This window comes from Oncorhynchus masou, chromosome 12 (assembly GCF_036934945.1).
Source record: "Oncorhynchus masou masou isolate Uvic2021 chromosome 12, UVic_Omas_1.1, whole genome shotgun sequence".
Classification (NCBI taxonomy): domain Eukaryota; kingdom Metazoa; phylum Chordata; class Actinopteri; order Salmoniformes; family Salmonidae; genus Oncorhynchus; species Oncorhynchus masou.
This window is the reverse complement of record NC_088223.1, coordinates 77,470,612-77,486,582: the sequence shown is the minus strand read 5'-3', so window position 1 is coordinate 77,486,582 and position 15,971 is coordinate 77,470,612. Positions and strand designations below refer to the sequence as shown.

At 42.3% G+C, this 15,971-nt stretch overlaps 1 protein-coding gene across 1 annotated transcript; it reads right to left on the bottom strand.

The window, feature by feature from the left end:
* Positions 1-1,141: 1,141 nt before the first annotated feature.
* On the bottom strand, positions 1,142-15,752 carry LOC135549406 (remodeling and spacing factor 1-like). The gene is made up of 17 exons (XM_064979379.1): positions 15,284-15,752; positions 13,014-13,105; positions 12,731-12,823; positions 12,162-12,367; positions 11,851-11,969; positions 9,351-11,643; positions 7,736-9,278; positions 7,255-7,521; positions 6,794-6,898; positions 6,573-6,652; positions 6,413-6,467; positions 6,106-6,215; positions 5,911-5,978; positions 5,279-5,504; positions 4,797-5,011; positions 4,223-4,408; positions 1,142-4,010 (listed from the first exon to the last, which is right to left on the bottom strand). The coding sequence occupies exons 1-17, from the start codon at positions 15,435-15,437 to the stop codon at positions 3,493-3,495; spliced, it is 6,330 nt and encodes a 2,109-aa protein (XP_064835451.1). The 5' UTR covers positions 15,438-15,752; the 3' UTR covers positions 1,142-3,492.
* Positions 15,753-15,971: the final 219 nt, after the last annotated feature.

Here is a 15,971-nt window from a genome sequence, read left to right as displayed (position 1 = left end):
TGTACAGATCGTATTAATATGAAAGAAAATAGAGTAAAGTTAACAAAAAGGTATTGAAGAGTAACAGACGAAACATAGAAAACCAATCTACAAGCTAATGTTGATATACCAGACCTAGAGTATAGTTGTCTCCCCAGTCTTCCAATTCTACCTGTAATAAACAATAATAAGGAACAAACACTTTTGAATCATTGGCACCAACTTCCCCCTGGCAGAGGACTGCCTGTGTGTCAGACTGCCCCTCCCAACTCGTGTAGCTTTATAAGATAATTTGCTCCAACAGATTTGTCTTTTAAAATGAAGTAGGTCCACCGTGTCATACTCATGAAATACAGGTGATAAACGTAATCTCTTGAGAACATTACATCAGAAATCAGACATTTTTTTCATCCCAAAACGATAATAAACTAACCCTAGTCATTTGCATATGATTCCCACAATGCAACTGCCAGTAGACGCTTTGGGGCAGTCCAACTAATGGTGCTGTCCCTCAAGTCAATATTATCATGTTAGTGGAGTGCATTGCAGGCAGCTCAGAAATTATTTTAAATTAGCCTCGGAAATCTTCCTTCACACGGAAGTATTAAAAACATTGTGTGATTAACCATGACTAATAAGAAGTTTACCATTGGTGATGAACACATGCCAACACTTCTTTACAAAAGACACATTTTACAAGCAGGCATAATTTCTTAATTAGATCGCATTTATCTTGAACTTTTCCCATGATTCTGATGGCCACCTTTGTGTCCAGGGTCATCTTCATTGAGGCACAACTGAAAATTAAAACAAGGGCTTCATATTGGACAAGTTCAATTAGCACCTCTCCATTTCACTCTGTTTTCTACCATTTTATGCTTATTGAACACAACTCATCAGTCCTGCCAGGTGTTGTCCGTGCCTCCAGTGGTTGGTTCATGCTCTCTTGTTCAGTTGCAAGACACAAGGAACACTGCTGAGCCTAAGAGTTGAGGTCTGTGACTATTGAACCTTGTAAATCCTTAAGGTGGCCAACGCATCTGCACATAACAAAATAACATCCAACAAACATGCCAGATATCCAATGAATTCATTACAAAACAGTGGTGCCAATATCACAACCCCTCTACAAGGAAAACTATTATAAACAGATGCAATCATAAATAATTGCCAAATATATTTATTTCCATGATAAAAGAAAATGCCTCTAAATATACATTACAGCAAAAACTAGATATACACACTAACATTAGAGGTCAATTTATGGTCTGAACCATTTCCCCAAACAAGTTGCATTCTGGTATATCATTCCCTCAAAGATGAATCCAGCATGCCGTTTATCCATAATCTTCTTTTGATTCAAGGCCAGAGCCTGTATTCAGTCTCAGAGTAGGAGTGCTGATAAAGGATCAGTTGCATTTTAGATCATTATGAATAATATGGACAGCAGTCCTACTCTGAGAAACTGTTTGAACATAGGCCCAGAAAGGCAGTGATTTAACCTGACCTCAAAATGGAACCCTGAAACCAAAATGAGCTCATATTTGAGAACAGACAAAGGATAGGCTTTCTGAGATCGGAGACATTTATTTAGTCTCCAGTTGATGCAGTAAGATGTAGAGGGAAGACTAGAGCGAGGGTAGTGTTCTCTACAATCAACACTGGTAGTGGCAGAGGGTTCCGAAAAGACCAGGGCACATTTTAAAAAAATAGTCGATGAACAACGACAGGTAGTTAGGTGTATACTCAGTAAGTACCTTTACTTCAAGGTTTTGAACCTACATACAGTATCGACAAGAAGGTACATAGGAAACAGTATGCCACTTGGTTTGCTAAGGAGGAGAACAATAAGTGGATGATTTGATATACAAAGAAATACATTATAAAAACACAACGTACGTAAAATAATGGTTAAAATGCTGACATGGTTATTGAGAGGAACAGAGAAAGTTGGCAGAAAATTCTGTACATAACAAATCCCTTCGAATATTAGCATATAAAAAAAGTCTAAAACATGGGCATTTAATCCATTGATAGTGTTGGCAGCACACACTAAAATTATATTTATACGTACACAAACTAAACTAGGGTTTTTAGAAACATATGCACACAGAGGTGAGAAGATCAGGGTTGGTCTACTCTAGTTGGTGACATTAAATACACTCAAACCTCCATTTAAAGGAAAGTCTTGTCAATGTGGTGGTAGTTAACAGATTTAAATGTTGATTAAATGATACCTGTAATTTGGCGTGATGCACTGAGGAGCTAGCTGCCTTAATAGTGTTTGTAACAATAATTAAAAACGGTTAAAATACCACTTGATGGGAACGTTTGATAAAAATAAAAACGGGATATAGGCTGCAGTACAACATTTCAATACTTTGAGTAAAAACAAATAACCAAATCCATGAGAAACACTCTTTTGGAGATTGTATTTTCTAGAAAGTATGGGATCGGTTGTGGGTCTGGTCTCCCAGTCTGTCAGTTAAAAAAAGCTGTTTCTAGCATGATGATGACGATGGTTCTGTGTCATATTTTCCTATGGGAATTCTGACTTAAACTGTTATGCTCATGCTTTTTCATCCAGTGCTTGTGGGTGGGAAACCTGTGTAATGGTTTAGCTTATCAAACAAATGACTAATAGAATTGAACACATCAAAACAAAGAATAAATAGTTTGATCGATGTATGAGGATTAAAATGTGGAATTCAAATATCAAAAAAGTGAAAGACATTCATATTTAAAGTTTGGGGTAAAGAGCAGGGGGATAAAAACAACGATTGGTTTCCAGCAGTTGATCCACAAAACTATGTTAATTTAAGTCGTAAATGGAATGCAGTTTGACCCCTGACATCTATTCTCATAAAAATGTTGAACAACAATACACATCTACATCCTACCAACAAACAATTAAATGTCATACAATAAAATGTCCTCTTTGCCAGGCAGGAATACTGAGAGGTGCCTCTCAGAACAGGAAGTCATGGGTCATGTTCATTAGGTCACACAACAGAAAATCAGCGTTTCTTAAATGGACAAGGCAAGGTAGTCCCTCTTGGTCTGTCGGTTTTCTGCCGTTTGGGGCCTAATGAACACAACCAAGAATTTGAGAGATGGGACTCTTTGTATGTGGGGGTAGTGGATGGACCCCTGAGTAGACAACCCTGGAAGTTGGCTGGAGAAACAGGTAGGTTGATTTGTGTGTCATTTACGGTCAAGTATCTGACCCACATGTCCATCGGTGACCGAGTACAGAGGATAAGACAATGCAAAGTAATGTGCCACTTAACAACTTTCGGAGTTAGTGTGCTCAATGACTGTACAATCACACAGCGAAAGGTGTGAAGACAATGAACTTTCCCCCCCCCCGTAAGATGTCCAGTTCATACGGATGGATGGGGTCATACTAATGGGGGGGACAAGGAGGATGAATAAAACAGTTTTATAATAAGGACAGGACAGAAACATTTTTAAAAAATACTACGGAAAAGAACAAACGTACAACTTGGGTTTTTACAACATATCACTGTTGCAGACAAAGTCCACCAGGTCTGTGACCCCCAGCAGGTCATCCTCATCATCATCCTGTGGTGCCAACTCCAGTCCATTGGGCGCTATGGCGACAGCTGTGGCCCCAGGTTTTTGGGGCCCAATGTGAGCCAGGCCCTCTAGGGCCTTGATGGGACTCTGTCCGTTGGTGGGGGGATGCAGCTCCACAAGGCCGTAGTCCAACGGGCTGGCTCCCTTCCCCAGCACTCCCCCTTCCTCCTCTTCCCTGGTTTCTTTCGTCTCCTTCTCCTCCTCCTTATCAGAGTCATCCGAGTCGATGCGGTTCACACGCTTGCGGACAGGACGTTCTCCCTCCGATGATTCATCGGAATCGTGGTCGTCATCATCCTCCTCAGAGGCTCGCCGCCGTTTCAGCGAAAGTCGTCTGCGGTGCTGCTGGGACTCCTTTTCGGACGAGACTGCCCTCCTCTTTAACCTAGTCCTCTCCCTCTCGCTGTCGTCTGAGCCTCTGGAGGAGCTCGCTGAAAGATCCAGGTACATGGAAACAATGGACGTTAGATAAAACCATATTATTGTTAATATCAGTTAAAGTGACGGCAAGTGAGGACACGTTAGATAAACAAATGAATTAGCCAACTAACTACAGTTTACACACATCCTACAGAGAACCTATGCTAATAGCGGGGTCGGTGAGGCAAAGAGAGCGCGTTTAGAAAAACAATGTCTGCCTGACCTTCGCTGTCTGAACTGGCGAGGCGCCGCCACGGTTTGACTTTGTCACGGTTTGTGTTGGCCTTGGAGCCGTCAGAGTCTCCGGACGACTCGCAGTAGTTGACCTGCTTCGTCGTCTGACTCCGGCGGGATCGGCGTCGGCTACAGTCCAGGTCGCTATCGCTGAACTCGCTGGAGCCCTCCGACACTAGTTACACAGGTCAACACAGAAAGAGAGCCACATCACATACCTATAGGTTTTCAAAAGGACAATTACAAAATCAACACAGAGGTTTTCAGACATTAAAATCAAAAGATGGATCCACATCTGACACAATTGGCTGTGTCTAACCAGTGTACTGAAGGCCTCAACTCCAAATGAATGGAACCTTCAGGACCTTTTCAATTAACTTTGCCACAAATCAGGACCTTTTCAATTAATTTTGGATTACGGCATAAACCTGAATCAACAAACAGATGGCCTGGAACTTGTCCCAAGAGAAGACCACTTTTGAGATCTGAAAACATCTAACAAAGTTTGATTCTGGAGTGTAATGACCTTTCAAACCACAGAGGAAATGACGATGCCAACGTACCCATTTCTTCCTCACTCGTCTCCTCTTCATCGTCTGAGTACCTTCGTGGTGTGCGGCGCCGTCGCGGCTGAGCACTCCTCTGACGTTTGGCTGGCCTCCTTGTCCTGGCGGTTCTGCGTTGTGTGCTGCCGAAGTCGCTGTCGTCATTGGAGTCGACTGCCACTTCGCTCTCTGCATCGCTCTTGTCCGATGCCACAAACTCCTCTTCCTCCGTACTACATGAAAAAGTGTGCAGTGGAGAGAGAAAAAAAAACAGAAGAATGAGTGACAAATTCAACACCCCTTTGTGTCACACCTTTCTGGATGTAATAGCCATCAATGAAGTGGAACCTTGGCTTGTGTTCATTATGGCACACAATGGGAAAAAAGTCCAGGTAGTCCCTCTGCGTTTCATTCCGTTGTCTTCCATTTGGTGCCTTATGGACACAACCTCCCTGTTGTGATTCATGAACCCCTACCTCCCACTTTCCTAATGTACCTACCTGTCACTGAGACGGAACTCGTCCTCGCTCTCTTCCTCCTCCATAGTGCTGTCGCTGTCCAGGTCGTTGAGACGCCGGCGCTTCTTCCTGCGCTGGCTGGCGTTGAGCCGCGGCAGGCACCCATTCTCCTTGCCCTCGCCACCCTCTCCTGCTGCCAGGATAGTGGACATGTCCTTCCCTCTGCTATGGCCTGTGATGTTGGCCATGTCCTTGCCTCGACCAGCTCCTGTAGAGGGCAGCACATGATAACATTTAGACCCAATCCAACAGGCACACGAAGATTGTTTGCAGGCTACACAAGTTAAAAAGCTCTGAGGCTGCATTTCATTCAGGGAAAATCCCTCTTTTACCCTCGTTCACTCCTCCTGACAGAACTGATAGGAGTGGATATGTATACGAGGGCAGAGAGGGAACATCTATCTTAGGATGAAATACAGCCTCAGACTTGACTCTTCGTAACCCTTATTAAAGGAGTGCACAATTATTAGGGCATCTGAGCAAGCACCATGTTTGCACAGATGAAATGATGCAGCCAAAAATGATTTCAGAACATCAATAAAATGCAGCATAAACTATTGAATAAAAGTCATAATTCTGGGATTTGGTTGCCATATTCCATAATGTTCTCCTACCTCCACCATCAGCCTCTCTGATGTCTTCTTCAATTGCCTCCTCAATAGCCTCATCAAATTCATCAAACCTGCAAACAAGACATTGAAATTATTCAGGGAATTTATCCGCCACCATACTGAAACAATAAATAAAGACCAGCCACACACAGCACATACAATGTTCTGATAACCATGAGTTCAGTACAGACGTCATACCTGTAGCTTATGCTTTTCTTTGCCCTTGTGGACCTTCGACCCCAGCTCTTGGTTCGCTCTTTCTTCTCCTTCTTCACCACCTCTTCCTCCCTTTCTTCCTCTACCTCCAACTAAAGATGACAGTTGGCAATGTGTCAATTCACAGTACAATATAGGAAGCAAACATTTATGCTGACATCAGTCTTGGCTAGGCAATGAACAGTGTGACAGACCATCTTACACAGATGTCCTACAAACACACTGAATTCTGGATGTGTTGCAATTGACTTCCATGATGGTATAACCATAGCAACCAAATGCTGCCTACCGAGGGAGTGATGATGTTTTCAACACTGATTCCAACATAGACCAACCGCTCTTTTCTGGAGGGAGAAAATAAAATAATTTAAAACAACTTTATGAGTTACATTATCTTCCTGTTGTCATTTGCTGTTTTACACCAAGGGTCATGGTTCAGAGGTTGATACCGTCGCTCAGCGCGCTCCCTCTTTTTTAGGGAAGCGTCGAGATTAGTAAGCTGCTCCTCAAGCTTGTCACAGAGCAGCTTCTGCAGGGGTCACAAGGAGAGAGGGGTAAGAATGTCAAATAATACCACACATAAAGCAAGCCATTAGTTTAAAACAATAATGTGGCTAGCATCCAAACTGTAGTGCAACTAACAATTGTTCACCATCTGGTGGTTACTTACATGTTGGCAGGGTGGGCAGAACCACTCCCCGTCTGGGATGATCATGAGAGGGGGCCTGAGGCAGGCTGTGTGGTAGCCGCTATCGCACGAGTCACACAGCAAAATCTGTGAGGAGAACACGAAGGTGTATTAGCTGGAACACATTTTGTAGTCTTATCAGTCAGTTTAGATACATATTATGAATATAGTATAACCACTGACAGCCCACCAGAGTTGGGGTCAATTCCATTTCAATTCAGAAAGTACACTGAAATTCCTATTTTAATTCTCTTCAATGCATTTAAAATAACAAACACGTGGAATTGGAATTTGATTTACATTCTGCATTGACTGAAACTTATGTGGAATTGAACCCTGCAGCCCACCATTTGGGCAATTCCATTATTATTATCACAACTATATGCTACCCATTGTGCCATTTATTGAGCTGAGAAAATAAGGATCACATTTTCAGGACCCACCAGCTCAGGATGGTTGGGGAGGCCGCAGTGTTTGCAGGGGTCATCGTTAGGCGGGAGGTCATCATCCGAGGAGGTGTCAGAGTCATCGCTGTGCCTCTCTCTGTTCCTCTTCCTCCTCTTGCCCCTCTCCACCTTAAAGCTCTCATCACTGTTGTCCTCCTCGCTCTCCTCTTCACTCGACTCACTTTCATCGTCTTCACCAGAATCATTATTTTTGCGCCATTGTGTTCGAGTGTTGGACCACCGGGTCTTTCTCCTCCGTCGCCCCTGAAAACATATGTCATCTTGACAGCCAAATCATAAACACAGACATTCTAACTTTTGGGTTACATGAAGCTAATGTAAGACAGCATACACATAAGTTCCTGATGGCTGACAATGTGTGAATCCCTGATCTAAAAGACACTGTTGACCCAAAAACATGCATTCACAATCCAACATATGAATGTAGAAATATCTGCAGTTACTGAAAAAAACTTACCTTAGATTTGTACAGTCCATCCTGATCAACCTTCTCGCTCGGTTTCCTCTGAACAGTTTTCTCCTCATCACCCTTCTCTACATGGGGTGTGGCCTCTTTCTTCTCCATCCTCCTGTCCTGGAACTCCACCCCCTTAGCGGTCGGCCTGCAGATCCTGGGTGACCTCCTTAGGGATCTCCCAGTCTCACCAGTATCTGACCCAGAGTCCCTCTCCTTTCTCTGGAGCTCAGCTCTCCTCCGGTGGGTAATCCCGCGTATTTTCAGGCGAATTCCCTCCTCTTGGATCTCTGATGTTGTTCCCGCATCCTTTTTTTCACCCTTGTCCTCATCCTCTTTGTTATCATCTTCCTCAGACCCCTCACTTGCTTTTGCCTGAGCCAATTTCTCTTCTACCGTTGAATTTGTCTCATCTTTCTCAGTTCCATCATCCTCCATTTTGTCATTTTTCTTAGGATGATCAGGCTTACTGCCAACCTCTTTTGGGGGGCATCCCTGTGTTGTGGCATCTTCCTTGATTACTTTGTCCTGGCTTTTGTCCGTCTCACCCTCAGTGAGAGATGATGCCTTCTTACTAATAGTCTGTTTTTCTGATGATGTATCACAGTTCATGGGCTTTTGGTCTTTGTTAGGGTTGGTCTCAGACTTCACTCCACTTTTAACAGCCTTTTTAGGCCAGCCTTTTTCAGCATGTCCCTTGATCTTTATGCTGTCATGTGTTGACTTTTCCGAATGCATTTCCATAGGCTCCTCCTGTTTCACCTCCACTGGGACAGACTTTTTGAGAGAGGGTAATTGCTTGGCGTCCTGAAAGGTGACAAGTTTCTCTCCTTTTTCTGCAACTGGCTTTGTGTCTGCCAGTTTCTCAGTTTCTTCAGTGTCTGGTTTCTGTCCGCTAGAAGATAGAACAATCTTTTTAGAGATTGTGTTGTTAGCCGATTTCTCAGCGACTTTAGGGGTAGGTGTAGCGGATTTAGCAGACTTCTCTGCATCTTTAGGGGTAGGTGTAGCGGATTTAGCAGACTTCTCTGCATCTTTAGGGGTAGGTGTAGCTGATTTAGCAGACTTCTCTGCATCTTTAGGGGTAGGTGTAGTGGATTTAGCAGACTTCTCTGCATCTTTAGGGGTAGGTGTAGCTGATTTAGCAGACTTCTCTGCATCTTTAGGGGTAGGTGTAGCGGATTTAGCAGACTTCTCTGCATCTTTAGGGGTAGGTGTAGCTGATTTAGCAGACTTCTCTGCATCTTTAGGGGTAGGTGTAGCTGATTTAGCAGACTTCTCTGCATCTTTAGGGGTAGGTGTAGCGGATTTAGCAGACTTCTCTGCATCTTTAGGGGTAGGTGTAGCTGATTTAGCAGACTTCTCTGCATCTTTAGGGGTAGGTGTAGCGGATTTAACAGACTTCTCTGTATCTTTAGAGGTTGGTGTAGCGGATTTAGCAGACTTCTCTGCATCTTTAGGGGTAGGTGTAGCTGATTTAGCAGACTTCTCTGCATCTTTAGGGGTAGGTGTAGCGGATTTAGCAGACTTCTCTGCATCTTTAGATCTTTAGGTTGGTGTAGCGGATTTAGCAGACTTCTCTGCATCTTTAGGGGTAGGTGTAGCTGATTTAGCAGACTTCTCTGCATCTTTAGGGGTAGGTGTAGCGGATTTAGCAGACTTCTCTGCATCTTTAGGGGTAGGTGTAGCGGATTTAGCAGACTTCTCTGCATCTTTAGGGGTAGGTGTAGCTGATTTAGCAGACTTCTCTGCATCTTTAGGGGTAGGTGTAGCGGATTTAGCAGACTTCTCTGCATCTTTATCTTTAGGGGTAGGTGTAGCTGATTTAGCAGACTTCTCTGCATCTTTAGGGGTAGGTGTAGCGGATTTAGCAGACTTCTCTGCATCTTTAGGGGTAGGTGTAGCGGATTTAGCAGACTTCTCTGCATCTTTAGGGGTAGGTGTAGCTGATTTAGCAGACTTCTCTGCATCTTTAGAGGTAGCCAATTTCTCTGCGTCTTTAGGGGTAACCGATTTCCCAATATCTTTAGGGGTAGCCAATTTCTCTACCTTTTTGGGTTCACCCAGTTGTGATTGGGTTGTTTTCTCAGAGACTTCTGCCATCTCCATGTCTTTTGGTCCAGATTGTGTCTTAGTCGCTTTGGCAACAGTTCTCATTTCATCTTTACAGATAGACGCTGAGAAAACTTCCTCCAGGACAGCTTTTTTCTTCACCTCAGCGGCAGCCTTTGCATCTGTGCCTACAGCAGGTTTCTCCTTGGTGACAGCTGACATTTTATTGTCTTTAGGGTTATCACATTTCTCTGTATGTTTAGATGCCTCTGGTTTCACTGTCATTTTAATGACCAACGATTTATCAGTCTCTTTAATGCTCTCCAGTTTCTCTGCTTCTTTATTGGAAACTGGTTTGTCTGCCTTTTTAAGGAATGAGGATGTATTGGTCTCTTGAGAGATGGCCAGGTTCTCAGCATCTTTACTCTTTTCTGAAATCTCTGTCTTTTTAATTACAGAAGTTTTGATATCTTTAGAAACATTACATTTCTCTACACCCTCTTTGTCGGGTGGTTTCTCTGTATTTTTTACGACGGTTGGCATCTTTATGCATTTAGAGTGGTCTGGTTTCTCTGTAATTGGGTCAGGTCTCCCGGTTTGTTTAGTAATGACTGAGGTTTCTGGGTTTTTAGGGTTTGACCACTTTTCTGTACCCTTTGTGCAGGGTGGTTTTTCCATATCTTTCACGACAGAAAGGGGATAACCGTCCTTATTCACAACTGTTTTGTCTGTTTCCTTAGAGACAGCTGACTTGACCTCTTGAGAGGTAATGGATGAATCTGTTCCTTTAGTTTCATCTGGTTTCTGTGACTTACTAGACAAAGGGTTTTCATCGGTTTCTATTGATGTATAGGTTGTGTGTTCTGTACGACACACTTTTACATCCCACTTGGATACCTTGACATTTTGTTCCTCTTTACAATCAGAGTGCTTCTCCGGTGGGCTTGTTGCATCCTTAGATGAAGTCAATGGCTTTGTCATTAGAGGGGATGGAGATTTAGCCTCTTTTAAGGCAGATTTTTTTACTTCCTCTGAATCTTCAGTGCTTTCCTTTTCTGCTGGAACCATTTTCTGTAGACTTGTTTCATTGGCCATGGCCACCTCAGTGTTGCTTTCCATCTCCTCTTTCTCCTTGTCCAGGTTTATTTTCTCTTTTGCACTAGCTTCTGCTGCTTTACGTTCTTCCCCAGCAGCAGCTTTTGTTTGCTGTTTTTTGCCATCAACAGAGTCTCTTAAACCATTATTGATGCTTTTTTCTGTTGTAGGCTGAGCATCACCATTCATTTGATCACTTATACACTCTATCGTCCCCACCGGGGCATCAGAGATCTCTTTACTTGTCTCCTCAACTTCAGGAGCTTCTTTGACAGGAGCAACAGATGGGTTTCGCACAAAGATACTACTGCCACCACCACTATTATTATCAAAATCTTCACAAAGTTTCATCTCTCTCTTTTTCAATGGGATTTTGGCCTGCTGGTCATTCTTCATGGCCCTTTGGAGTTCATTTGCAGTCTTCCTCTTGGCTTCATCTGTCTGTTCTGTTTGTGGCGTCAGACAAGATTTCTCTGCAAGAGGCTCTGTAGCATTTGTGGCTGTGCTCTCCTTGGATTCTGACACCTCCATTGGCTCTTCTTTGATGGCCCGGGTGTTTATGGTGACCTTGTCATCCACCATAGGCTCCTCTGATTGGCTTTTTGACTCTGACTCATCTTTGAGGCCATTCAATGAGAATTTGGCATCTGATTTGTCTAGCTGTGATTCCTCTTTTTCTGTAATCTCGGTTTTTGGAGAAGTTGTTCCCTTGGAGGGTTTGTCCTCTTCATCCTCTGAGGTATCCTCTGTCTTTTTAACTTCCCCTATAGGAGAAAGGGTATAAATAGGAATTGCAGTTACAACAGAATGATATATTCATAGAAAATAAAAGTACAAGATTTAGAACTGCATCTATCAGGGAAATAAGTTGTTTACCTTTGACAATATCAATATCACGAAAATGTTTGTGAGTAAAAAACAAATAACAGACGACATTATTGGTGTAACAAGCCTTGTTGGTATAACACTACCTTCTCCCCCAGTATTATTTTTCGCCTCATCTTCCTCCTCTCCTTCTTTCTTTGTCAACAGTGCTGGGTCGATTTGTGTCTTTAGCAGTGCCAGGATCTCAGCCAAGCTGTTTCTGTCTCTGTATAGAGATGGATAATTCAAATAACTCTTTCCAGTTTAGTAATCTTGTGGTAAAATTACATATAAACCAAGTAATCTATGATCCACCTGGAATACAAGACCTTTGACATTTAGGCTCTGCAGTACAACAGTATGCATCTTTCCTCCCCTGAATCACATCCGGCCCGTCATTCCAATGGTTCCACAGTACCTGACAATGCACTTCCAGGAAGACCCATCCAGGTCGTCCTGCTCCTCCACATAGACCCTCACATTCTTGTCCTGGTCAAGTTGGAACCAGTACATGAGGCCATCTTTGTCCTTGCCAATGGGGAGAAGCCGCATCTTATCAGGATCCTCCTCATTGATTGCTGTCTTGAACTTTACATTGTCATCAAACTGGCATTCACACAAATGCTGGATAGAAAAGAGAGAAAGTATGAGAATGTTGCACTTAGGGGGAAATAAATATGTTAGTAGGGCTGCATGATATGGCCAAATATATTGCAATATTTTTTATGGAATATTGCAACAGCAATATGACTTGCAATACAACAACACACTTGGGCGAACTGCACAAGTTATGTCCCACCACCACTGGCATTAATATTTTCAGAGAATTTACTTTTGTACCATACAGAAGAAAGGCCTTATTTAAGAACGTGGGGAGAGAAAAAAAAAAGTGTAATTTTTACTACCTGCATCTTGTTTGGAAATATGTTGCATGTCTTTGCATAATTATAGTTATATTGCAACTATACAGCTATATTTCAACCTTACTTTGAGGATTCCAGTCTTGTACTCCACAGACATGTCCTTGTATCCTTTATTTTCAAGCTCCCATGCCCAAGTACTGTTGAACTCATGGCACACCTGTAAGAAAGCACATTCCATCAGCCTTTGGTTAACCTCAATACTATCATCATTCAGAATGCCCAGACTCATGCCACTGCCTGTATTTGACAAAAATTGAATATATTTAAATGTGATTAATCTATAAAGCTACGCCTAGCTGTATCTGAGTGTGCAGAAAATGTCCAGCCTTGCTCTGAGATCTATTTACCTTCACAAGGTATTTCTCCCATCTGTCTGCGGACACTGACTTGCCAATCTTCCTCAACAACTTCACGTGAAGGTCCACCAAGATCTTTGGAACTGAGGGGAGAGGTGGGATAATGACACCATTTGGTAAACATCAATGTTTCTCAACCACATATCACCTATTGTATAGGCCAATAAATAGCTACAGCATGTATATCTTGAATATGAATCCCACTCACACACTGTCACGAATCCATATCCTACAACATTTCATAATATGTATAGGTATTGGTCCATTAGCACTTCAAATGAATTAGTTTTGCATTAGTTAATATCAAATGGAGACAAAGGAATTTAAATATGTTTTGATGAGAGTGGGGAATAAGAAAATAAACATTTCTTCACATATTAAAAAGAAAACTCCTGTGCACAGTTTCCCCAGTATCTGTGCGTTAAAGATGTCGCCAATGAGTCTCCTAACGCCCAGAAAGCTCTGATTCAACAGCTCTGCAAGCTTTATCATTTGTTTTATTTTACCTTTATTTAACCAGGCAAGTCAGTTAAGAACAAATTCTTAATTTCAATGACGGCCTAGGAACAGTGGGTTAACTGCCTGTTCAGGGGCAGAACGACAGATTTGTACCTTGTCAGCTTGGGGGTTTGAACTTGCAGCCTTCCGGTTACTAGTCCAACACTCTAACCACTAGGCTACCCTGCCTCCCCATAAATGAGTTACTCACCAAATATGGAATTTCGCTGAGCAACTATCTTCATTTACTCCTGTTATGGCAGGTATGTACTTCCAAAAAAGGTCTACATAAACATTTACAACAACCAAAATAAATTCATCTTGGAGACCTCATTGAACTGTTGTAGACTTCCGACCTGTGCTTGGCAGTAAAGCCAGATATTGGAGGTGCCAATAGGCATTTTTTTCAGTGGGTTGTACATTTTTATTTAAACCTTTTTTGAAAATACATACCGGATGTAACGAAGTAAATGAAGAACATTACTCAGCGAAACTCCATATTTTCTTAGTAACGAATGTATTTTGACATTATAACGCTTGCAGAGATGTCTATTGGGAGTTTGAATTGGAACTTCCTGGGCGTTGGAGAGGAGACAAGTCATACATCTCTAAAGTGGAGACACTGGGACAGTGCACAATACCAAAATTAAAGGCGTGCATGATGCAACGTGGTTTTATTTATTAAAACAATGCATTCAAAATAGATATTTGCTAATTTCCTAACAAAATAAAACAAAAACGTAACATGACTAATACAATAATATGGAAATATGGAATAACAATGTAGTATGTGTGATACAAACAACCAAAATCCGCCAAAATAGTTTGAATAAAGCAGACCATTCTTTGCGTAATTACAGCAGGACGTTCTTGCTTGAGTGTGTCGTTGAGATAACAATAGAATGTGTGACAGATTGAATGTCAAGCTGGGAACAACATGATTCAATTGAAGACGAAACATACTTGAGACAGACTAGTATAATGGGTTACATTACTTAAGGAAAATAGTGAAACCAAAAGACACACTGGAAGTTGGATGCTAACCATGGTGCATTTGATTGCACTTTGTCATCTCAAATACGATCCATCTAGAGTCTAGACTGATGGAGATGTTTGAAACTACAGCATTAGATGTCTAAAGTGATGTACATAATGCTATGTCTGTCTACTGTATTTCATCCTAACCACTACCAATATAAAAAGTGCTCCATACCCTTGACAAAAAAATATTATTATTTTTAACCATTGAGCAGGAAGCCCAGAATATAAGCATGCGCATGCGCAATACAGCGCGAGCGAACCACTATGCCAAAACATTACTTAACTGTAAACACAATGGACAATGTTGTCCTTAACGCAACACACTCAATCCTAAACCGAATAATAGGAGTGCCCAATATACTTTAATAAATGTTAAAAACAGATCATCTTTGAGCAAAAGTTCAAAGCACAATATTTTCTGTAGGCTGTGTGGTGAAGTGCATTTCAGTCCCTGGAAGATAAAGGCTGGCTTGGCTGGAAAATAAATTGTCATTTAAAGCCCCAAATTTCACCGAAGCCCTTCGATCTTCGGTCAGTTCACGGTTAAACAATGCATCTATTTCACCCTGGATCCTAATAATACATCTGGGACAACAATGCATGTATATAAAATGGGTTATGTTTGGAAATCACACAATAACACAACTAGTACGAACGACATAGAACACTATGCAATGTGGAGTCCCATCTTCCCACAGTAGCTCGCGCTTTTCAAACTATACCTGAGATTGTGTCTTGGAGATATCGCTCCAACTGCGGAAATGTAAGCTCCGGTAAATCAAGCAAGGTTCCATACCGCTCTAGAAAAGAGCATATCACGGCGTAGCTTGGGCAAAAACCGGGGGTAGAACCCGCCGATGCTGCCGAGGCAGCCATCTTTTCCGATGGAAGAGCAGCAGACAGTAACAAAGATGGTGGATAAATGAAGATAGTTCACACAAGCCGTTTACCATTGAAACAAATGGTCAGTTCCGGTCTACTTAACTGGGTGCGTCTCTCAGACTCCAATGCGATTGCAGCTGGGCCTGGTCGGGTCTACTTAGTTCATTGACATTAATTGAACCAGGAAAATACAGCGAGTGGGGTGTCTCTTTTCCTCTTCTGTCTCTGACAGTACGACTCGGAGGACCAATGACTGCCCACAATTCACCGCGTCAAATAAATTAGTGGCCCAGAGGTCTTTGCGGTAAAAAAAAATAAAAAATAATAATAATCCAAAAGACTAATGTAAACAAATGAGAACGCGTGGGGAATGATCACTCTGTTATAATGTCTGCACTGGTGGGGTGAACATTTTCATATTCTTCCATAGGTCATTTAACGCCAATTAACTAATGTAAAGTCGGCTATACAGTGGCTCTGACCACTGAGCAGCTGCCATTTTGTAGCGTTTAGGACTGGCAATTTGAT

Coding starts and splice junctions, on each gene's coding strand:
- LOC135549406 (XM_064979379.1), bottom strand. CDS start 15,437: ATGGCTGCCTCGGCAGCATCGGCGGGTTCTACCCCCGGTTTTTGCCCA. Junction 9,279..9,350: donor ACCCCTAAAGATGCAGAGAA/GTCTGCTAAATC, acceptor ACCAACCTAAAG/ATCTAAAGATGCAGAGAAGT. Junction 6,216..6,412: donor AAAACATCATCACTCCCTCG/GTAGGCAGCATT, acceptor TGTCATCTTTAG/TTGGAGGTAGAGGAAGAAAG.